A 24,936-nucleotide genomic window follows, 5' to 3' on the forward strand; every position below is an offset into this window, starting at 1 on the left:
AAGGGTAAGGAGGATTCTGGCTAAATTGACCCGATGGGATTCTTGCTGAAGACAAGGGTGATCCGATATCGTCGGGGGGATGACGGAGGATGAGAAACCCAATCGGATATGGAGGGTGGTCAGACATCAGGAGTGGGGAGGTTATGGTTAAACTGACTCTTTAGCAAGGTTCTTGCTAAAACTGCATTTTACAAAGAAGTACACAGATGGGTCTAGGAAAAGGTTCAGGAGTCTGACCACAGTTTGGTCAACAAAGAATCTATCCGTGTGTGTTTGTATATGAGTTTGTACATATACAAACTGTGTGTCTGCATCTGTGTGTATACATCTCTGTACATATGGATATGCATGTGTGTATCTGTGTGTGTGTGTTAAGAGGTTGGTGGGTAAGAAACTCATAGGGAGAAAAGTCAATAGAACAGGTCTCTAGGGAGAGGAGCCCTACTGACACACCACATTTTTTAGGAATAAATGACGCAAAAATGGTGGTACTATAGATGTAAAAAGAGAAACAAGAAAGAACTGATTTTAGGAAGAATTTACAATAGTGCCTTCATGAAGTCTTTGTAGAACTTGCATCCATCAGTGATATCTGTTCTTCTTCTGAATTCATATTTCCTTCTTTCCTATTTTAATTGCACTCCTTACTATATTTCACCTTGATAATTGCTGTATGTGTACAATTCTCCCTAACTCAGTTTGAACTTCCTCAGTGCAGGAACCATGCTCTTTGTATCACCTGAGTACTTTCTTCTCTCATACAGACACGCAGATTGAATGAATGCATTTTCAACACCTTCTTTCTGAATTTTGTTGACGTTGTTGGGAAAACTTGTAATTAGTAAAGAGTCAACATTTCAGTATTCTAAGTGGTTAATAATCATATAATTAAAGTTAACATGATAAGTGGTAAACATCTTGAGCTTCAAAGACTTTTGATATATCCACGTCATCATTGGCATTATACACACATGATTTTAGCATACTAATACTTACCTAGCCTCTGTGTAAAATGTTTTTGCTGGAAAAACAGGGTTCAGAATACCTGCTTCATTTAACAGGGCTGTGCGATGAACATTTCAAAGCCTTTTAAAAAGTTAAAAGTGTTATGAAAAGGACGAGATTATCAAGTACATATTGTTTGAGATCTTACTGTTATAATAGAGAGAAAAAAATATACATGCACACCTATCTATAAACCCTTCCAAAAATACAAGAGAATTCTAACATATGTTTTTAAGCACTTTATTTGTTGCTTTCATCAGATACTTCTTTTAAAAGGTCTTTGTGGCTAACGATGATGATGAAGCTGATGGTACTCATAATAAGAATAGCTTCTGTAGCCCTTTATAATTTATAAAGCTCCCATGTACTTTCTCGGACTTAACAGTTCATTAGGAGTGGGGACTAGCTCTTTATAACCATAAGTTACTGTTAAAGCACAAGGAGACAAAACAAACCGCAGTCGTTTTAATGCAAATGTATTTATTTAGCATTACACCCAATGTTCTGAAATACATTTACTGATCTTCAGAAGACATCTGGAAATTTAGAAAAAATACAAGTGAAGTGTTGAGGAAATTAAACACTATATACATTGCCACAACATGACGGTACTGTTACAGCCTGTTATTGTCCATTTCTTGGATGAGCCTTCTGTTCACGACTATGGGAAGGCAGCTGGGCAGAGAGCACTTTGCCTCCCTTCCCTCCTTTCCTTTCCCTCTTCATCTACTTCCTGCACGCCTCCCACAGGTCTGACTGCTGGGTGTTGGGATCCACTGTCCTGAAAGGTCCCCCAGAGATTCTATGGGAGGTGAGGGAGGAGGGGGGGCTTACTCAGCAGATTGGTGAGGGTGGGGCCCACCTCACGGCAGAGGATTTGCATATTGATTATCATATAGTCAAGCAACAGAAGTCATCTAAGAGGAGATGTTTTGCTGATTTTATAGTTATTGTACATTTTTCCCCACAGATGCCTGTGTGTTATTATTTTGTGCTCTGACTAATCCAGAAACTGGTTAATTAGTCCCTAGATAATCCTGAGCTGACTGAATTAAAATTTAAGAGCACATTAAATTTTCACATTGCATAATACACGTAGGTAGCACCTGGAATCCAGAACCTTTGCTGTCCCTCATACACCTGACTTCGGTAGTTTCTATGTTTGCCTTCTTTGTAGTAAAACAAGGTGCAGCCCAGAACATTGTGGGTACCCATGTTACAGTACTTACCATACAGTATTCTAATTTTGGTTATGTGGCTCCCTTCCCCACTGGATTGTGAGCTCCCGGTGGGTAGGGTTGGTGTGTTGCTCACCTCTGTTCTTCCAGTGAAAGGTATCTGATGTAAGGTAGGAAAGCAATACAGTTTACTGAATGGATAAATAAATTGAATGTGTATTCATGAAAAGTTGTGTTTGGTGGAGAGTCATTTATAATTCCATAGATTTTGATAATTCATATTGCAAAGTTAAGTCTTGTTTATTTGAGTGCCATTAATTTGAAAGGTAGATGTGATAAAAAGTTATAAATAAGTTGTTAAAACCACTCCTTTCAAAATCATAAACACATTCTAATAAAATTATCTTTTTTGTAATGCTAATAGGCATTATTTACCATTACAATTTATATAATACTTAAAAGAATTTTATTTTATCGACAGTGGTTTTAGTTTGTGCCTTTTTAACTTAGATGGGTTAACCTCTGTCTGACCTTGCTGTCTGATTTAGACAGTTTTCAATGATGGACAGTAAAATTCATCCTGAAGAGCTAAAGAACCATGAGAAGAAAAAAATAAAACAAGGCAGGAAAACAGTGATTCAGTAGTTAATAAAAAATAAGATCCAAATAGTATTCACCAAATGAATGGATAGAAGAATGATGGTATCTCCAAGAAGACAGAAGTTGCATGCATGACATGTGAAAGAGTAAAATAATGTGATAAGATTCCAAAAAGAAATGATATCAATTGGACTTAAGAGAAGGATGAGAACGTTGTAAGGAAAAGCTCTGTGAACGAAGTGAACCCTAAGCTGGTCATAAGGAACTGAGTCAGGGTGAGAAAAGACTTTGTGTCTGTATTAGTTTTCTATTGCTGTGTAACAAATCACCACAACCTAGTGGCCCAAAACATCACACCTTTATTACCTCATCAATTCTGTGGGGCAGGAGCCTAGGCATGCTTGTCTGCATTCTCTGCTGAAATCAAGGTGCTGACTGGGCTGTGTCCCTATCTGGACTTGGGGACCTCTTTTGAGCTCACTTGGTTGTTGGTAGAATTCAGTTCCTTGCAGTTGTAGGACTGAGGTCCCTGTTTTCTTGCTGGCTGTCAGCCAGGGGCCTCATATATTCCTTGCCACGTAGCCCTTTTGCTACATGGCAGCTTCCTTCTTCAAGGCCAGCAAAAGAATCTCCTACTTTGGGAGTTCCTTGGTGGCACAGTGGTTAAGAATCTGCCTGCCAGTGCAGGGGACATGAGTTTGATTCCCAGGTCTGGGAAGATCCCACATGCCACGGAGCAACTAAGCCAGTGAGCCACAACTACTGAGCCTGCTCTCTAGAGCCCTCGAGCCACAACTACTGAGCCTGCATGCCACAACTACTGAAGCCCACGTGCCTAGAGCCTGTGCTCTGCAACAAGAGAAGCCACCGTGATGAGAAGACCGCACACCACAATGAAGAGTAGCCCCTACTCAATGTAACTAGAGAAAGCCTGTGCACAGCAGTGAAGACCCAATGCAACCAAAAATAAATAAATAATTTTTTTTAATTGAAAAAAAAAGAATCTCCTACTTCTTCTACCCTCTTTTAAAGGACTTGCTTGATTAGGTCAGGCCCACTTGGGAGAAATCTTCCTTGTGATTAACTTAAAGTCAATTGGTTAGGGACCTTAATTATATCTGCAAAATCTCTTTAACTTTGCTTTATATTGTAATGTATCATGGGAGTGATATCTCTACACTTTTCCCATATTCTATTGACAAAAAGTAAATTAGAGCTTCTGCCTACCCTTAAGGGGATTATATAAGGATGTGGGTCATTGGGGTCACCCTAGGATCCTGCCTACCACAGTGTCTTCTTTTGTAAATGAATCTTTCTACTGCTGTTTGAACATTTTTTTTTTACATCTTTATTGGAGTATAATTGCTTTACAATGATGTGTTATTTTCTGCTTTATAACAAAGTGAATCAGTTATACATATACATATGTTCCCATATCTCTCCCCTCTTGCGTCTCCCTCCCTCCCACCCTCCCTATCCCACCCCTCCAGGCGGTCACAAAGCACCGAGCTGATCTCCCTGTGCTATGCGGCTGCTTCCCACTAGCTATCTATTTTACCTTTGGTAGTGTGTATATGTCCATGCCACTCTCTCACTTTGTCACAGCTTACCCTTCCCCCTCCCCATATCCTCAAGTCCACTCTCTAGTATGAACATATTTTAAATGTGAAGTTTTAAGAAAAAGTGATTTAAAACAAGGGTCCTGGGTGTCAGAGGGTTGGCTAAGGAAAATAACTTCTCTGAACTTGGAACTTTTACTTAGGGCACCAGATTACGCAGTTATTAAGGAAAAGAGCATAGAGTGAGCTATAATTAGAGAAACCTGCATCATCATTTTGAAATACTGCAAGAGCTTCCTGACTGGTCTCTTAGCTGTTGGTCTTCACACTCTCCCACCTGCCTTTACTTGCAGTCAAGGTGATCTTTCCAAAATGTACATCCAGTCATTCCACCCTCCTGCTTCAAATACTTCTGCTGACTATTAGATGGAACCCAAGTTCTCCAGGTTCCTAGGGACTGCCATGCCCTTCAGCTTGCTAGCCCAGTACATGTTTCACGTGCCGTTCATTCACACTCAAATGAGGCCGTGGCCGGAGGGGTTAAGAAGTGGAGATGGATTTGAGAGACACTGAGTTGGTAGAATTACCTGGACATGGTGAGAGAGGACGAGCCTGCTCCATGCATGGCAGTAAGGAGTGCAGGGGCAGTGGCAGGTGTCGGAGAGAAGGTGAGTCCAGTTTGAGGTCACTATAGAACGTCACATCCAAGGACTTCTTGTGTGCTTGGCCCTCTACTGAGTACCATGGGATCTGTGAAGGAAGTACCAGGCATGACCTCTGCAGAGAGGAGAATGTATGTGGCATTAGGAAATTATAGATTCCCAAGAGAAGTGGGGCAACAGAAGGATTATCACCTGTGGTAGGTTACAGAGGTGGGTTGGTAAAGATGTCCATTAATAGCTGAATGGAATTTTCCCCACTCCATGAACGACAGAGAAAACATTGCTTTTCATAGTTTCTGTGGCTTGAATGTTTAAACAATGGGGGAGACATTATTAGGACCCAATTTTGGGGTGCCCACAGAAAATCTCAGGAAGAAAGGTTTCATACTTGTCCCGGTTATCTCACATTAACTCTGTCTTTCCAAGTGTCTTTTGTCACTTGGCCTCACACAATCTGGTTATGAATCTTGAAGTTCTTTTGTGCTTGTTTTGGTCTGTATGGAAGTAGGTGAGTGCTTTTTTTTTTTTTTTTTCCTGCTGCTTTCAGTTTCTTCTGGAGGGTGTTGGGCCAAAAATGTTTTTAGGCCTCCCTGGTCTGCCTTCCTAATATGGAACATGCTCTGGGGAGAATAAACAGGATGGGATGCTGCTTTCCTTCCTGATGGAAGATGGATTCTAATCTCTACCTCTTTTCCTGTGTAACTAAGTAGAATCCACCCTATCAATGTCCAGCCAATTTCCAGCTCATCTGGTCCTTGTGAACCCCCCTCCGGTTGACTTAAATGTTGCCATTGCTTTGGGCCTGCAGGCTAGTGCCAGCGCTTCTGTAGCGGAGCCCGGTGGGGTTCACACGGCTGCTTGCTGTGGCTGGGTGTTACCCCTGCTCGCGCTGACACTGCTTCCCATGAAATGCGCTCCGCTGGTGAGAGCTTTCGAGGGTAGCTCTGCCAGCCACTGCACCTTCACTGCTTGGGAAATGCTTTCCCACCGGACACTCAAAGGCTCTCAGTGAAAGTTGTCTGCACCCCTTTATTAACTGCTGAAATTCTGGCACCTGTTTCAGAGCCCCTTGACCTTTGAGAACATGGCTTCTGGTAGGGAGTTCATAAGGCCCTTCCAAAGGGACAAGAGGCGGAAAGAGGCCCTGTGCCCAGCGTACTGTACCTTCCCTGGGAAGCCTGCAAAGCTCTCAGCTCTTCCGGACACTTGGTCATCTCATAAACTGGCACTAACGCATCCGGATTTTCCTCCCTCTTCCCTGGGAAGCAGAACTCAGGCCCTTTGAGTAGAGGTTAATTGGGAGGCCCGCCGAGGTCGTAAGCAGATTCCTCGAATCTAGTTATCTTGGGCCTGAAAGTGTGACAGGGGTGGGGGAAGAGCCTCTCAATTAAACTCATGAAAGCTGTGTCTTAGGTCTTCCCCTTAGTGACAGGTCACCTGCTCATGTCCTCCAAAAATGTGCCTCTCTCATGGTGGGATCTGTCTTCCTCTGATAATGTCCCAAGTTCCTTGGACTCTGGCACATGTAGTCCTGACCTCTATGTTAGTCTAGGTGATGCTGTATTAAGAACACTCCCCCTCCCCCAACCAAAATCTCGGGGCTTCACACAGTGGCGGTTTATTTGTCACTTAGACAAAGTCTCCATCTTGCGGCTGTAGCATCTGAAGCAGCTGCCTTCTCATCAGTTTCCTAGGGCTACTGAAACAAGGGACCACACACTAGGTGGGATGAAACAACAGAAATGTGTTCTCTTATGATTCTGGAGGCTAGAAGTCCAGGATCAAGGTGTCGTCAGAGCCAAGTCCTCGTGAAGGCTCTCAGGAGTATCCTTCCTTGTCTCCTTCCAGCTTCTGGTGGCTGCCATCAATGCTTGGTGTTTCTTGGCTTAGAGACGCGTCACTCCTGCCTCTGCCTCTGCCTGCACCTGGCCATCTTCCCTGTGTCTGTTTCCAAATTTCCTTCTTTTTGTAAGGACACCAGTCCTTGGATTATGGCCCACTCTACTCTAGTGTGACCTCATCCTAATTTGATTGCATCTGCGAAGACCCTATTTCCAAATAAGGTCACACTCATGGGTACCGGGTATTAGGGCTTTAGCATATTTGGAGGGAGGGACACAATAACCCATCACACACTGCAGAGTTGTGGCTGAGGCTGGCTCTTAACAGTTTCACCTCAGAAGTGATGCGTGCCAGATTTGTTCACAGTCCACTGGCCAGAACATGGCTCCAACATAACTACAAAGGAAGCCGGTAAATGTCAGGGAACACATGGGAATTTGGTGAGCATTACCTGTCTCAGTCGCATCCTGGCCCTCCTCATTTCCTCTGATCCCAGAATGTTCTGGGTCACTTAGGAGGTGAATACTTTCTGTATAACGTGACATATCTATCAAAGAACAAATAGACCTGGAAAACGGCTCCAAGAAAAGAAAGAAAATAGTTTAGATAATCTGTAAAACTATCCCATTTTTGTTTAGTTCTCCGGTTCGTCTTAATCCAGAGAATACAAAACGATGGTCAACAAGTTGGATCTAGTCCATAGATATTTTGTGTGTGGCCCACACAATGTTTAAGAAATGTGAACAAACATCTAGATATCTTTCCCTGAACAACTGAAATATATGACGTCTGGCCCCGTGTTTCCACAGAAAACCAGTGATTAGGAAAATAGCTGATAAGGCCTGCTCCCTGTCGACAGTCCCACCTCTGCAGTTTGCAATTTGTCTTTGCTTTTACCACTGATTTTGTATAGTAGAGATTTTTTTCCTTATATTTGCCTCTTTGTACAATCATTTACTTTACCTAATAGGCTCCGGCAGGCATTTGTGTTTGGGACCTCAATTTTGAGTAAGTATAGCCATCTGTAAAGGAAAACTCCTCCTCCTGTGTTTCCCTTACCCTCATGTTACTACCATATTCCCTACACTTCTGATACCAGGTGTGTGGGTTTTCCACACATTACGTAATTCTGTGACACCAGCGGGCTGTCCTACAATTCAACTCAATTCTGACACTGTCTACCTGGAGATAACATCAGATCCCACAGGGCTCGGTCCCACAAAACTGCTCCCTGCCCACACACACATGCAACTTCAGATGTCAGCTGCAAGTCCAAGTTGTTATCTGTGCTTCGGACTGACTGGCTATAAATTGGAGGTTTCCACAAACCCCTCTTTGAGTTCGATGAATTTGCTAGAGCAGTTCACGGAACTCAGGGAAACAATTACTTGCTAGTTTTACTATGAAAGGGTGTAGCTTGGGAACAGCCAGATGGAAGAGGTGTACAGGCAAAGTATGGGAAGGGGCATGGAGCTTCCATGCCCTCTCCCAGTGCCACTCTCCCCACATTTCCAAGTGTTCACCAACCCAGAAGCTCTCTGAACCCCGTTGTTCAGGGATTTTTATGGAGTCTTCATTACTTAGGCATGCTTGATGAAATTGATCGGCCATTGGTGACTGAACTCAATTTCCAGCCCCTTCACCCCCACATCAAGGGGTGCGGCTGAAAGTTCCAACTCTCTAATCACATGAGTGGTTCTCCAGGCAGCCAGTCTCCATCCTTAGGTTACCTAGGAGTTTTCCCAAAGTCCCTTCATTAACATAAACTTGGTTGTGGTGGAAAGGGGCTTGACACCCATTTCACTTTTATGGCTCTTAAGCATTTCAGGAACTGAGGACAAGAGGCCAAATATTATAACTGAAGAGGCCCCTGTGGCTCTCATATAAGAAATTACAAGAGTTTTAGGAGCCCTGTACAAGGAACAGTGAACAATTTCTTATTTCTTACTATTTTATATTTTTTATTGTAAATCACAATATCACACCATCTGCAGTATTTGTGATTTAAGGTGAACAGTTGACAAAGGCCCGGAAATATTTATAATGGTTATAGGGAGATAAATATTTGCAGTTGGTATATTTGCAAAAATTTGAATATAGTTAGAATAATGCATGTTGACTCAAGTAAGTTCTTTCTGATATAGCCTTGTGCCTTTTCTCCCCTTTATAGACCATTAGAACGATCCAGTGAAGATGTGGATATAATCTTCACACGGCTGAAAGAAGTTAAAGCTTTTGAGAAATTTCACCCAAATCTCCTTCATCAGATTTGTTTATGTGGTTATTATGAGAATCTGGAAAAAGGAATAACATGTAAGAAATGCAACTCCAGTGGTGTGTTTTCATGTATAAGTTTGTGCTCATTTGTGGTTACCCTGTGGGGATGGATAGCAAATGGGGTATCTATGTGCCAAATATTTGAGCTTCAGTCAAAGATATGAGGTTGACATTTCCCTCTCCTTTATTTATTCAGTTCCATGTAGGCATTTCCTTAACTCCTTCATCCACAGCATGTAAATGGTTCTTCCAGGGCAGCCTACTTTCCAGATGGAGCTAGAAGGATGTACTGATTTACATATTCAGCAGTATCCTTAGAAATTCTAATATATAATTATTTTCTGTAACCCAAGAAATATGGGAGCCAGCAGGATATTAAATAAGATAAAAGGTCTCTTAACTAATGATAATAGTAATTTAAAAAATTAAAGCATAGCTTATTTTACAATAGCAATGTTTCAAATTAACCTCAGTGATAACGTCTATACCAGACGTGACCAAAGGGGTAGGGAGAGTAAAATGATAGGGTGACGGCTGCATTAAAAAAAAAAACAAGTATTTTCTCATTAAAAAAGTAGTGCTAGTCCATCTGTTGGGATGCTTTATACTGCGGTAACAGAAAACTCCCATCCAGCTGGCTTGAGTAATAACTCATACAAGGAGGGAAAATCAATTACTCATGTGTAAGCAGTCCTGAAGTAGGATGGCTTCAGGGTTGGTTGATTTAGTGACTCAATGACATTATTAAGGTCCCAGGTTCCTCCCATCTTTTTTGTTGGTTTATTTGTTTTTGCTATGCATCCTCAGGTGTTGGCATTTGTACTCAGATTTGTCCCAAATGGTTCTAAGACAACTAACTACAGCAGTTGGAGGATCGTGTGCTGATACAAAACATTCCTGCTGAAGGACTATTTCTTGTCTCTTTTTCAGAATCCCCCAGCAGACTTCCTGTATTGTTTCATTGGCCAGAATTGCATCATGTGCCCATCTTTAAACCAATCACTGGCAGAGATCATGGAATCACCATGGCTGATTTAGACCAATCATGGTTACCCCAGTGGAGCTAGGGAAGAAATACTTGGCCCATTAGAGTAGGGTGGGAACTTGTATAAAATCCATGTTCAGTTAAATAGGAGGAAGGGCGGGCATGATTCTGAGTGGGAACCTATCAGGATCTGTCACAACATCACTGTAGAAAATTTAGTAGAAGACAAAATAAAAATCACCTACGATCCCCAAATCCAGAGATTGATATTCACATTTTGTATGTGTTCTTCAAGGTGTTTTCCCATATGCACACATGTGAAAACATAGTCATACTTCTATTAAAAAAATCATCCATACGTATGGTTTTCAAACCAATATTTTTATTCTTACTGATAGCGGGAACTTCATTCTTTTAGAGATGAGACTCTGTTTTCTATTTCTTAAGGCCATTTTCAAAGTGAATCTTCTGTGATGTGTAATGTGAATTTGATTGGCAAATGATAATGTCTTTGGGGGCCAAGAAGTTCATGAAAGGCAAAGCCCTAGCTCTAAAATAAGTCCCTTACAAAGGCTAGGGATAGCAGAGTTCCTCGAGAGGCCAGCTATAAGCTCAGCAATCCCCCATCTTAAGCTTATCATTGCACTTGGTAGGATGCTATTGTTCTTGCCTTTCCACAGCATGTCTCGGTCAGAGAGTTTACAACAGCTTGTCATCATTAATTATGGCTCCCAGAAGCTTCCTCTTATGCAGTGAGCACTAGCCTTGCCAGAACTTAACTGTCCCACTGAGTTGTCATGTGATTTTTCATTGAGCCACTTGACTTCTGACTCTGTGAAAAGAACTTTAAAATATCAGATCATTCCATCTAGTTATTTAGCTAGGATATTTAAAAGGATAGTTGGGTTTGTATGAGATTTTTGAACCAGTGTTTCAGAATGACTTTCCAAACTACTGGTCTTAACATGGATATGAGAACTAAGGTTCTCTTTAAATAACTAAATGTTTTCTCTCTGAGATTACAAAAGTAAAGCAAAATTAAGTTCAGAAATTTCTGATGAGAATCATTTCCAGAGAGTAGTTAACTCATAATGCCTAAAAGCAGTGAATTTATAAAATAAACAAGAAAATGGACAATGAAAATACAGTAGTTAAAATTTTTAAAACAGATTTTATTTTTCTTAATCAGCCATTGGTTAGCTTAAAAGGAGACGTTCTATTCTAGAAAGCATGTTGCTTTTAATATAAATAGATTTGGGAAATTGGGGTGGTGAGCTAGTTTTGTTGAGTCCCATAGTCTTATTAACATGTGCCCCATCTAGAGTAATAATTTTCCAAGAATCACAATACAGAGAAGTATATTTAAGATAAATTACAGAGAATACCAGTCAATTCTTCTTACATTCAAAGGCTCTTATAACATTTAGGGTTATCATCCCTTATTGCTGCTCTGTAAATATGAAAGAGTTCTGTTTAATAGAGTTCTACTTCATGGAACGTTGAATAAATAGGATATAGCTTTGTTGATAGAAGAGGGAAAGAAAATTATGGCATGTTCTGGTGGGAACAGATAGAGGAAGGTTGGTAAGCTCATCTAGGTCCAAGTTAGGCTCACAATAGCCAGTGAGCAACTATCAGGTTACATGGTAAAACCAACTTATATTTGGTCTACTTACATGGCTGTTTCTTTTCCAGTATTTCGCCAGGGTGATATTGGAACCAACTGGTATGCTGTCCTGGCAGGGTCTTTGGATGTTAAAGTTTCTGAGACCAGCAGTCACCAGGTAAGATACCTTATTCTTTTTTTGTCTTAAAGTAAGAGTTATTACTTTTAAATGATACATTATCCCTCTGTCTTGTAGGCCATCAAAATTACATTTTCCAAGCCACTTCCTCTTTCCCACAGTAAGGAGTTCAGCAAGTATGTGTTGAATTCCTTTATTAAGTTACTCAAGAAACATATATAGTGAATGTCTTCCATGATTTGAGTATGGCGCCAGGTGTGGGGACATGAAATGCAGGAGTGCATGGGCTGTTCTCCAGGAGCTTGCTCTCTATTTGGAAAATGCAAACAAGTCCATTGCAGTGAGAAACTTCAGTTACATAAGGTGAAATGTGAGCAAAGGGGAAGGAGAAGCAACTCTTCCGAGGTTTGTCCTTAGATCCTCCTCTGTCTGGTTTCCTGACTTTTCTCCGTCCTAGAAGGGATCCCCTTGTCAGCCTTTTAAGAGCTCCAGCAATGCAGGGGAAACGTGGTCGGTGCAGTCCCCCAAATATCCCTCACTTTTTCTCTACCTCAACTTGTCAAATGTGGGAGGGCCACTAATACTTTTTTTTCTAAAGTGCAGCACAGGCTTCCTTTATCTTAATTAGTCACCTCTGAGGAGCTTGGCATCCTAGTAGATAAAACTCATATTCTTCTTGCCCTCCACCCCATAATATTTGTGAATTTAAAATTGGACCCAGAGCCTCCTTTCATATCTGCAGTGACTTTTGCTCCGTCATTATTCCATGTGGCCTAAATGTACAGAACCTTCCTATTTAGAGCCAAGAACCTCTCATCTCAAAAGGACACCCCTCTAGAGGCTACCGTCAAGCTTCAGTATGAGAATGTTCCAAGTTTATATTCACATATTCAGGATTCAGATAAAAACTGAAAGAAGAGAATTGGCTAACTACAGAATCAGAAAGAAATAGCAAGAAACATCAGAGAATCAGTTAAAGGGACAAATAATCTCCAGCCAAGTACCATGTTTAAGACAGTGCTTCTGAGCCTTCTCCAGATGTGGCACACTTCAAACGTGAGAAACATTCATGACGTCCTCAACTTGAGGTTTAAATTTTGTAGGAACTTGTGTGTGTGTTGGAGTTGTGGGCAGTTACCATCTAACAAGCGGATGGTTGGTAAGTGGACATTTGAAGTTTGGAGTATAGGTGCCTGTGTTCCACCCATTGTTATGGACGCTTAGGATCTCAGGCCAGTGCCCAAGTTCTACTTAACCAATAGTGTACCTTTTCTATGCACGAGTGCATCAAAAGTTCCATGAGAAACTGCCTGGACTCTGTGCCCGCTAGCCTCAATGGTACTGTCCCTCTCCCCTCTCTCACAGGGCCAGTTTCCTCTTGGATTTCAGAGCGGCCCAACGGGGGAGGTGGGTTTTGATTCTTGTAAGCTGCCTCCGTTTCCCAGTGGGACTGAGGACAGCTAGCAATTCTTGGATATTTGTTATGTGCTAGGCAGTGTTCTAAGCACTTAATAGGTGTTTACTCCTTTAATCCTCACAATAACCCTATGAGGTAGGTCACATTACTGCTTCATTTTACAGATGAGGAAACTAAGGCCTCAAGGGATTAACTAACTTGCTCCAAGTAACGTAGCTAGAAATTAGGGGAACCAAGATGAAAACCCAAGGGCTTAGGCACCTGAACATATACTCTTAGCCAACCCTCTGTACTATTTGACTCCGAAGAAACATGATGAGGCATGTGATTTCCCTCTCTCGGCTACTTCTCATCCTTTCAGATCACCCCACGTCCTGCATCTCTGCACACCTTTTACCTGCAGACTGCTGTCCTGGTGGGTCCCCTCCGGCCCTCTTTGCTCACAGCTGCCCCTGATGCTTACCTTCACCCGGTCGCACCTCCGTGGATGTGCAGAGGGGACAGGACCTAGAAGAGGATGATTTTCCTTCCTCCTCTGCATGGTCCTGAATGAGTAATGATGGTGTGGGTGGAAAGTTGAAAAGAGAAAGTTGAGGAAAGAGAGGAAAGGGAAGGAAGATGCAAATTAAGGAGGAGAAATGTGAGAAGGCAAGAAATATAAGCAAGAGAGATGAGGAAAGAATTTTAAAAAGCAGAGCAGATGTTCCTAAGGGATGATAAATAACATCAGCAGTGATGTGCTGACACCTCAGATGTTAAAAGCTGGCATGGGCCTTCCCTGGTAGCGCAGTGGTTGGGAGTCTGCCTGCCGACACAGGGAGCCTGGGTTCGTGCCCCGGTCCGGGAGGATCCCAGGTGCCGCGGAACGTCTGGGCCCGTGAGCCATGGCCGCTGAGCCTGCGTGTCTGGAGCCTGTGCTCCGCAACGGGAGAGGCCACAGCGGTGAGAGGCCCGCGTACCGCAAAAAAAAAAAAAAAAAAAAAAAAAAGCTGGCATGAGATTTTGATGGTATTAGAATAGTATTTGGCCAGAGGCTGCTGGAGTGTTACCCTGGATCACCATGGGGTTCCAGCCAAGAATAACTGAGCAACACTTTGTTATTAGCTGTGGGTTTAAAAAAAAAATTTAGTAAACTTTTAACTTTAGATTTTAGCTGTGGTTTTGACCTCAGCCCCAATGCAGAGAACTTTCCTGACCTGGGCTTGCTGTTCTCTTACTTTGTTAGGAATTTGTTTTATACCAAAGCTGGCTTATTGCCTCCTCTGTGTACTTCACAGAGTCCAACCATAATGTCCAACCAGAGTTTTCTGAATTGATTTGGAGAGTCACTAAGAAACAAGGAAAACGCATTGACCTCTACATCCTCCAACCCTCCCAAGAGTAGCCTGAGACAGACAGTGATCCTAGCCTTCTAGCCAGCTCTGATGGGCAAGACAGGCTTTCAGCCACACGGAGGGAAGAAGCTAAGGAGAATGAGTGAGATGGCTGAATCTTCTCTCGTGGCAAGTTGCTCAAAGGGGAGAAACAAAAAAAACCATTTCTAGCTGCTCTAGCCTTGTAATGGACTCTGGTCTCTGCCCACTAGTGATGTGGCCACATCAGGTCTATGGGTTAGCCAATCAGAGTAGTATCCTATGTAAGTGAGGGTTTGCCAACAGGATGCCAACAGGATGCCAAGCAATGCCAACAGGAGATAGACAGATAGATAGAAAGACAGATAGAAAGATAGGTAGGAAGATAGATAGATGGATGGATAGATAGGTGGATAGATAGATAAATAGATAGATAGATAGATAGAGACAGATATTTCTTTTAAGGAATTGGTTTATGTGATTGTGGGGACTGCCAAGTTTGAAATCTTCAGGGCAACTGGCAGGCTGGAGATTCAGGTGAAAGTTGATGCTGCAGTCTTGAGTCTAAAAGCTGGAAACTCAGGCAGAATTTCTGTGTCGCATTGTGGAAGCAGAATTCCTTCTTTGGGAAACCTCAAGGGAGACCTATGTGCTCTTGAGGCCTGCAACTGATTAGACGAGGCCCACCCACATTATGGCAGGTAATCTGCTTTACTTAAAGTCTACTGATTGTAAATGTTAATCACATCTAAAAAATACTTTTATAGCAAAATATAGACTGTTTGACTGAACAACTGATTACCTTAGTTTAGCCAAGTTGACACACAAAATTAACCATCCTATACCCCTATCATGGGGAGCAAAATGAGATTGGGCAATGGGCCATGGGAGGAGAAGCAAGAAAAGACCTGGAATTCCTAGAGACCAGCAACAGCATTGCTAAGTGCCTTCACGTGTCACACTGTGCTAGGCGTTCCGTGGATATTAACTGACTGCATCTTTAGTTATTCATGTCCTATTTTACAGGGGCTTGAAAACAAGGCTCAGAGACCTTAGGTATAACTTTCCTGGGGCCACACAAATGTACGTGGCTAAATTAAGAATTGAATTCACACGACATTTCAAAATGAAGCTTACTGGGTTTTACAACAATTCTGTGTTTGGTAAAGGAAGATAAATTTCTGTGGCTTATAGAAAAATTTTGGATACCTCCTAGATGCTTAACAAATACCTATTGGAATGTGAGCAACTCTAATTTTGTTTACTTCCTGATTTCAAGTTTTTTTCCAATTTCTTTCACTTAGTAAGTCGCCATGCATTATATGAAACCTCATGCAGCAGTATTAATATTTTTGTAGGAAAAAGAAGCCACTGCAAGTCGTCACAGTTTTCTGGCTAATTACTACGTTGACCGTTGTCTGCCCAGAGGAGTTGTTAATGTCCACCACTAAGTAGATAAAGCACAGTCCTTACTGATCTCTGAATGACAGTTTTATGAGGCCACATTTTTTGAAATTTGTATTAAATCTATGGGTTTGTTTTCCCCCTGTGTATGTAAATAAAGTTTGGTTACGTTGTGGAATCTTTGCTGGGACTAACTTTATCTGCATATTTTTGGTCTCTGCGAACCAAAAATGTTAGTGCTGGAAAATTCCTGGACAGTGGCTTTAGAGGTACATGGCTATAAAAGAGAAGTATTTCCTTCTTTTTACTGCTTGACTTAGCAAAATAAACTCATTTTAGTTTTATAAAATGCAGGCAAGAAAAAAAAAAGAATTGAATTCACAACTGACACACTCCAAATTTCATGTTCTTCCTGCTGTTCACACACAAAAAAAGGTGGGCAGGGGGCAGTAAAAGAAAAAGAAGAAAAGTTAAAAGAGACTAAGAGAGAATTAAGGAAAGAAATGAGGTAACAGCAAAGAGTCAAATCTTCAAAAGTGGTTAGGGCACTTTCTTGCTAGCCTGCCCCTCCATTTCCTTTCCTCAAGGCTCACCCTGCCCTGCATGGCTCTCTTCTCATCTGAGAGTCAGAAGTCAGAGGAGATGGTGGTGATGAACTGCCAACCTTATCTCTGAGTTGTGGCTCCTCAGTGGGGTTTTGGCTGAGCCAGAATGGTGAGATAAGGGCAGGAATGGCTAATGGTAACAGGGCGCCTACTAGAGGCAGCTTTGTGCAAAGCACTTTACAAGTTGTATTTCACTGGCTATTCCCTACATTGCCTTCCCCGTTCAGTGCTATTATTAGTCTCATTTTACAGGTTACACAGCCATTAGGTGTCAGAGCCAGTTCTTTGTGATTCTAGGGCTCAGATTCTTGACCCTCAGGGTTGTACAGGTGTCATCGGAGGGTGGGAAGGGGAAGGGACACAGTGAGGGCTGAGCAGTTCAGGAACGATGAGTGTGCAGAGAAGCAGCTTTTCCCCTGCAGCTCCTGCAGCCACCCTCCTGCATTTCCGATTCCAGCCCAGAACTCAGAGCTCCACCCCTAACCTCCAAGCCCCCCTGAAGCGTGCTGCTGGGGAAGGCCCGCTTCTCACGCTCTGCTGGGCTGCCCCTGGCATGTGGGCCCTCCTGCACCACCTTTCAGGCCTGGACGCGCACAGCGAAATGAGCGTGGCCCATCCCTTCAAAGGGTTTCTAGGTTAGAGCGTGGGATAGGTGTTGATGGCATGTGTAGGGGGTTGAGAGAAAAGGAGGAGCCTGACTTGGATGATGAGGTGGGTGGTGATGCCACTGATTGAAATAAGAAACACGTAAGGAAGAAAACCCTTCACAGATTCTGGAATAGTATTTTTATGGCATACATTTATTAGGTACTATTGATTTTTGGGGAATTTTTTTCTGAAAAAAAATCACCCTATTTCTTCTGTATGATAGGAAGATATAACTATATATAACTTTAAGAATACACAGAGCAGAAGTATTTTATTTGCCTCATAAATTCATGTTACTTTCCTGCCTGTTTCAATATATTACTTTTTCTCCCTTCTCATCATTCCTCTATACTTTTCTGCTCACCAGAGTAAGAAAACTCACTTCTTGCTCTCTGTATGATTGGTTTGGCAGGTTCTTCTTGAATTCTTTGGACCTCCCGTGGAGGGTCACACTTATTTCTCATTGGCCATACACTACGAGCAGATTAGTATTAAATCTCATCATGTGCAAAGCATTTCACCTGCACTCTTTTGTTTGAGCCGCTCTGTTAGGTCGACCCAGCTGTGTTGCATCTTGCTTAGGTCACAGGTGAATGAGTTGCCCACTCAGGAAGACCCAATGGTAGCCCGTAGAGCTGTAAGTCACCTGACTTCTCCTTCCCCAATCCAGTGGTCTGCTCGTGCCACGCTGAGGCTAGCCATACGAGGGACCATCTGCTTGGGGAGGAGACTACGGGTACAAAAGGCGCTTGCTCCCAGGCGCTGCCGGTACGCACGCATGGTGGTTACGGGGGTGCGTGGGGCGTTCTTTATCCCCTGGGATCACGCCGATACTCAACGTTATAACAAAGAAAGCCCTTGATTCCGCGTTTGGGAGAAGGAGGAAAACAGAAACACGCCGGTGAGTAGTAATATATTTTCAGGCCCTTTTCTGGCAGGGGGAGCGGAGGGGAAAAGCCATGGGGCTGCGGGCAGCCAGATGGCTCGCCTCCTGGTCTTGTTTGGGGTCAGCCCGCCCAGTCAGTTTAGAAACACACGTGTGCCAGCCGGGGAGGCACAACCTGGCGCGCGGATGCTGCCCCGCCCTGTGTCCGCTCCTGGCTCGGGACCGGCACCCCGGGGTACAGGAGCCTGCCGCGCGCTGGCTGGGACCAGCTTTTCTGCCTCTCACGCAGTTAGGCCTACGCTCTGCTTCCCCGCCTTCTCTTCACCTGAGTCTCCCCAGTCCAAGGCCTCGAGCGCGGACCGGGGAAGGGGAGAGACAAAAGCCTCCGGATGAGGAGAGGGATGTGGGCCGTACCTGCCCGAGACCCTCCCCGAGGAGCTGGTGCCACGGTGCTTTCGTTTCTTGCGTTACTGCCTTGAAACCATGGGTGGGCTAAGAACTCTGGGAAGTACATGGATTATTCCATTCCTGTTATTACGGTGAACTTTTAGGGACCGTCCTTGGAAACGCCTTCCTGTAATTTATATTGATTCCACTACTCCGTAAAACAAAACCTACTTGGGAAGTACTCCTGCCCCTGTGTCCCTGCGCGGCTGTCAGAGGCCCCTCTCCCAGCTGCCCAGCCGTTTTCCTGCCTGGCCGTGCGTTGTCTTACCCCCTGAAACTGAGAATGCCCAGCAAGGGGCCCTGCCCACGGACCGCTTCACTATCCCCGAGTGTCACAGCCTGGCTCACGTGCTCGTGTAGATTTCCACTCGGCAGCACAGACTCTGCTGGGGATATATCCTCCAGTTACCAGCGAGACCTGTCCCCACCCTCGGTTTCTTACCTAAGCCTATAAGCAGGACGCGCAGGCCTTCAAATGCCCACAGCTGAACTCGTGTGCTCAAGAAGCTGCCTGTCTCCGGCACCTATTTAACTTAACGGGCTAAAAGCCAGAGATTTTACACTCCCACTGGAACGAATAATATCAATACTATGGGTGGAATTTTTCATGTTTAAGTGGATTTCAGGTTAGGAGTGAGCATTGGAACAAGTTATAAAACAAATATGAAGCTTAAAAACAATAAGTAGTTTTAAAAACCACACTATCTCAGACAATACCCAACTCTGCGTGGGGGGGCGGAGAGACAGGGTCCTTTTCTCTGCAGATTTTATAAGTGAGGAGCCTCTTTAGCATGGTAACTATTTAAATCCTAAAAATAAAGGTTTTTTTTTTTTTTTTTTTTTTTTTTTTTTTGCGGTACGCGGGCCTCTCTCTGTTGTGGCCTCTCCCGTTGCGGAGCACAGGCTCCGGACGCGCAGGCCCAGCGGCCATGGCTCACGGGCCCACCGGCTCCGTGGCATGTGGGATGTGGGATCCTCCCGGACCGCGGCAGGAACCCGTGTCCCCTGCATCGGCAGGCGGACTCTCAACCACTGCGCCACCAGGGGAGCCCCTAAAAATAAAGTTTTAAACTAATCTTTACACCAAAAAAGTATAACAGTTTCCCAGTCATATGAAAGAAGAATTTCTGATGGTTGCAGAGGAAATAGAAGTTCATACTGCAAAATAGGGAATGGGATACTTTATTAATTCATTAAAACTTTTATATTTCTATAACAGACGCTTATTTAAAGTGTTACTATTTACTTAATGCAGTGCACGATGGTTTAAATCAGACCTCTTTGGAAATCCTCAGAGCCACTTAATTGCTGAGTGACCGTAAGCAAGTTAGAGCACGTGTAAGTTAGAGATACTAATTCCTGCCTTAAATGAGTTAATGTATATAAAGCACTTAGTACGAAGCTTGGCAAGGAGCAGGGCTTCCGTGCTTTTTTATTACTACCTTGAAAGAAAAGTTGGTTGCCTAAAGTGGAATGTTGTTGGTTGCAATGTTGTCATTTTACCACAAGAGGGCAGTGCTAGAATAGAAAAAGCAGGAAATGCACTTGGTATTCGAAATGGCAAGTTTAACATTGTTGTTCAGCCATTTCATGGGATCAGAGAATGGGGCTGAGCTTGGCCTTGGTCATCACTTTATTCATCTTTTCATCAGTCTCTATAAAGTTCTCTGGCGATTTTTAGCCAAATTTTTGGAAAATGGTCTCTTACTGGTTCTCTCCCAAAGTAAAATGTGCTTTTTTTTTTTTTTTAACCCTCTGTCTATACAACAAAGATGTTTTTAAGCGTTGTATATTTGTTTGTAAAATTTGGAGGATAGACATGTTTCTCTGTCATGTTGCTTTATCTTTCCCCGTCTTTGTTTTTGTCTGTCTGATTCCTTGGTTCATTCTCATTTCACCCCATTATTTTCAGACCTTGCTGTCAGTTAGAAACATTTTCTGAACCCATTTATCAAGCCAATAAAACCTGAAAGGTGCCAAGTCTAGAGTGATTGTTTGTAATCTCTTACTACTTGTCTATGCTTAGGTCACACTCTTTGTTAGGATCTGATCAGAGTTTGTTTAGCATCCTGCCTGGGGCATCCGAGTACTGTATTTAGTTTTGTTGCATGTAATTCTGGGTTTGGGCGGAGGCAAGACAGGGCCACAGTGTAGTACAGACTGGCTCTCTGCTGAAACAGGGCTGGCCTCCCGGATTTAGTTATCAGATGCTAATGCGAGTCCCTTCTCACTGAACCTTCCAGCAGCCAGCTTGCCTGATCTTGTTGTGCTGTGTCTAACACTGATTCCAGGGAAGTGCTCTCAAAGTAATAGAGCTTGTCTTTGCTGTCTGTTAGGAAGAAAAACACATTTGTCTTAGTATTTTGCCTTCCTGCTTGGTAGTAAATCCTTTAGGCTGCACATATGCCCTAATGCCTTGACAAATTCAGAGATTAGTTTCCATTAAACTTTTATTTTCTAAAAGGACTTGGAGCACTCCATAAATTCCAGGACTAAATTCCAGCTTATGAAATAAACCCAGGCACTACCAAACTTAATGGCAAGTATTGCCTATAGGCCTAAAATAAAAATTGTAAAAATATTTGCTTTGTAAAAATTTGTTTCAGGGTGTACACACTTAAAGGACCAGTTTGTTCCTTGATGTTAACTCAACATGTATCCAAAACAATAAATATGCGGTGAGACAATTAACTTCTTGAGCTACTAATAAGGAAGTGAGTTAAATATGCATGATTAAAAATAGGATACCCCTCAAAGTTACAGGACAGTCAAAAATTGATGTACTTAACACAGAATTCTTCTAATTTATTGTTTTAAATTTCATCAGAATGTCTAACTTGTGTAAATTAGATTTCAGCTGCTGCTCATAGACCTCATGTGCAAGTTCCATGTTTATTAGCTTGGATATCAGTGACACATAACCGTGGACTTTCTTAACACCATTCCCATGTCCATACTGTAGTAATGTTTATAATGAAACAAACAAATAAGATGCCTCATATGAGAATGCCTACTTTAAGAAAACCCAGTATACTGTAATCCAGACATACAAAGCAGATAAATTAAGGGGTGATTAGTTGCAGTGCAGAAGGATTCTTTGATTTACAGCAGGATTCTTCAGAAGGGTTCCTTTGAATACATGCTCCCCCAGAGAGCTGAAGTGTTTTGCAGATCATTCAAACCACTTGACATCCAGACTGGGGGACAGAGAAACTTGGAATTTAAGTGTTGAAAAAGGCATCATTAATTGGAGATTAACACAAAATGAATAAGAGATTCTCTGTTACTTAAATAGTAGAAAAATACACTTTGCTTTTTAGAAATGTAGATAACCTATACATGTATATAAATATGGTTAAGTCAGAAATAATATTTTGCATTTTTTATGGAGCACCTATGTGCCAGGAACCGTGTAGGACTATCTGTCATGTATAGTGAATTCTGCTAATAATCGAATGAGAAAGATTTGTGCCCATTTCGCAAATGAGGATACTGAGGCTCCTGGGAGCGTTCTACTCAAAGCCCAGGATTAGTAACTGGCAGAAATGAGCTTTGAATCTAGGTCTACAAGGCGCGTCCTCTTCTCCCTATGCTGCCTCCAGGGGATTTCCCGCTCAGTGTGGAGTGCACGGACTCTGGTACCTCCAGGTGTGTGTGCTTTGCCTGATGCTCCCTGCCTTCCAGCAGGGCCAGATTGTTGACATCTTTGTTAACTTACCTAATACCAACTTCTAGGAGCAGAAGTAACCAGACCCCACCTATTCTGCTGAAACACATACCATACCAAGATATTGCTTCCGACTTCAGTTGGTGCCCACCTGGGCAGGAGGAGAACCTGGAAGCTGGGGGCTGCCCACGGTGGAGGTGGGCACCTTCTAGAGGGCATGTGCAGGTGCTGCTGGGCAGGAGGTGGGGGAGGACGCAGGATATGGGAGCAGCACAGCCCCCAGGTGAGCAGGTGAAGGGCCGAGGCAGGTCTAACATGATGGGTGGGGCCTGGTGATGGGCAGGGAGGCAGGAAGCAGGCTCCGTGGTGGAGATGAGTGGCTAGGCTGACGACGAGGCCCGGTATTAGAAGGGTGCCAGAGAGGAACCGGGGCCTGGGGAGTACTGTCACAACGAGGCAGTCTACCACTTTGAGAAGAATTAGGATACCGGCAGGTTATCGGGACAGAGACGCAGAAAGATAGAAACCCAGTTTCTCCAACTGATGTAGGAGCTCCGTTATTAGAACGGGGCACAGGATCAGAGTGGGCAAAGCAAAAATGCAGATGCAATTCTTAGTTTCTGGCTTTGGTTGCTTGCATTTCTCCTGAGTAAGAGGATCGGAGCCCCAGCCTGGAATGGATTTGATCCTCTAGGTGAGGGTCAAGTGGGCCCCAATATTGGGATTAGAGGGTTGAAGGGGGAGCAGTGCCAAATGTTTGGTATTTTCCTGGTGATTTGGAATTATTAGGTATTCAATCTGTGAATTGGCTGATTGAGAAAAGAACTTGTATGGATTAAATGAATAATCCGTTTTCCTACTGAACCTTAGAAAGAGGTTCTTAAATTTCATATAATAATTTAGGAAGTATATGGGAGGTAATTAGATTGACTAGTTTCTAGTCTCAACTCTTCTACCTGTTAGCCACACTGCACAAATTACTGAACATCTTTGAGCCTGATTTTCCTCAACCTATAAAATAACAATAATCCCAGTGTTGCAGGATTGCTTTAATACTACCATCAGTAAGAATATCTCTATTAAGCATTTCTCTTGAGTCAGGCATGGTGCAAAGCACTTAAATACATTATCTCCTTTAACTGTTGTGAAGAATTAATGAGACATCATAGTCAAGACACCTGGCCCAGTGCATGGCCTATAGCACTCCACTCACACACGTGGAGATCCACGTGAATACCGACGCACAGGAGGATGAGTACTATTAAGGGTGACTGGGTAATTAAGTTTTTAGAAGGTAGGAGGAGTGATCAAGAGGACTCACAGATGAGAGAGAGCTGGATCAGATTGCAGGAAGAAACCAGGTATCATATCAGTAATGTGTCATAGGTAATTCTTTTTTTGAGAGCCCATCACTTCTAGTTATGTAGTAGAATTGGCCTTGGAGACCCAGGATGCTTTACTAACACAATGAAGTCTTCTCAGGTGTTACCCAAGGGATATTGCACTTAGGATGTGTCTGATGCAAAGCAGTCAGTGATAAGCTGGTCTCTGTTGCTATTGTAGAATCTCTCTGGGAATACTGGTTAGGCCCAGTACTTCCCCAGGGGTCTCAGTGTAACTTGGGACTCAGGGCCACATTTAGCTAACCCAGTCTCATGTTTCCCCAGAAGCTAACCTGGAGACAAGGATTTGGCTGCAAGTGGTTTTTATGGAGGAAACCCCAGGAAGTGTCGTAAGGGAGTGGGAAGTTGACAGGAGGAACAAGGAATGCCTATAAATGTGTAGATAAGGAGTTCAGCTATGGGTAACTGGGCTCACTCCTTCCGGGGGACCCTCTAAGAAACTGGGAAGGGTAGGAAGCCGGCGTATTTATCTTGCTACTCTCATGCCTCTTTGGAAGATACACCTTACAGGCATTAATTGCCCAGCACTCTGCCCTCAAGTGGAGCAATGCAGATGAAAGGGGAAACCGCGAGTATATGTGGGAACTGTCCAGAAACCTACAATTGCCTTCGAGGGTAGGGCTAGGGTGGGAGAAAGGGGTGGGGGAATCTGGCAGGACTCCAGCAGCATCTGCTAAACCCACCTACATGAAGACACTCAGATTTTTAAATCGTCATTTCATATTTGAAATTCCCCCAGAATAAATTGCCATCTTAATGTAAAATGGGACATTCCTTCACTGTTGATGTTTCATAGTCCTTGCCGATTGCTTTCTTCAGTCTTTCTCACTGTAAATATTTCCTTTCAGGTAACCTTTCTGAACATTAATCTGCAATTGAGCAGAAAATAAATGTCTGAATAGTCCCTATCTAGTAAGTATTGAGACATGAGCAGATCTCTAGAGGATGTGTGAGTTTAAAGGAATAGTAGTGTTACCTTCAGAAATAGGCACTTGCAGCTGCAGGCAAAGGCATGCATTTAAGCATCTCCACAGGGTTTCAGGCTTGGAACTCTGACCTGCAGGGATCTGGTGAGCTGGGAGTGTGCACTAAAATAAGAGTGCGCTCTGACTCACATTCCTGTGGCTCACATTTGTCCTGCCTTTCAACTTATTGGTACATACTGAGCAACCATATTGGTTCTGCTACCTGAGAGAACATTTGAACGTAAATGTCTTTATTTGGTAATTATTTTCTAAGCACATTGCAGGTCCC

At 43.1% G+C, this 24,936-nt stretch overlaps 1 protein-coding gene across 1 annotated transcript in view; it reads left to right on the forward strand.

Annotated features, from left to right (window-relative positions):
* The window catches only part of RAPGEF4 (Rap guanine nucleotide exchange factor 4), a gene marked incomplete at its 5' end in the record, with an annotated part of 310,415 nt that overhangs the window by 45,708 nt on the left and 239,771 nt on the right, over positions 1-24,936 (forward strand). Inside the window, 2 exon segments of the mRNA XM_082631169.1 lie at positions 9,017-9,159; positions 11,804-11,892. Coding sequence (XP_082487295.1) covers positions 9,017-9,159; positions 11,804-11,892 — 232 coding nt within the window.

This window comes from Mesoplodon mirus, assembly GCF_964341445.2.
Source record: "Mesoplodon mirus genome assembly, chromosome: 8".
NCBI classification, from domain to species: Eukaryota; Metazoa; Chordata; class Mammalia; order Artiodactyla; family Ziphiidae; genus Mesoplodon; species Mesoplodon mirus.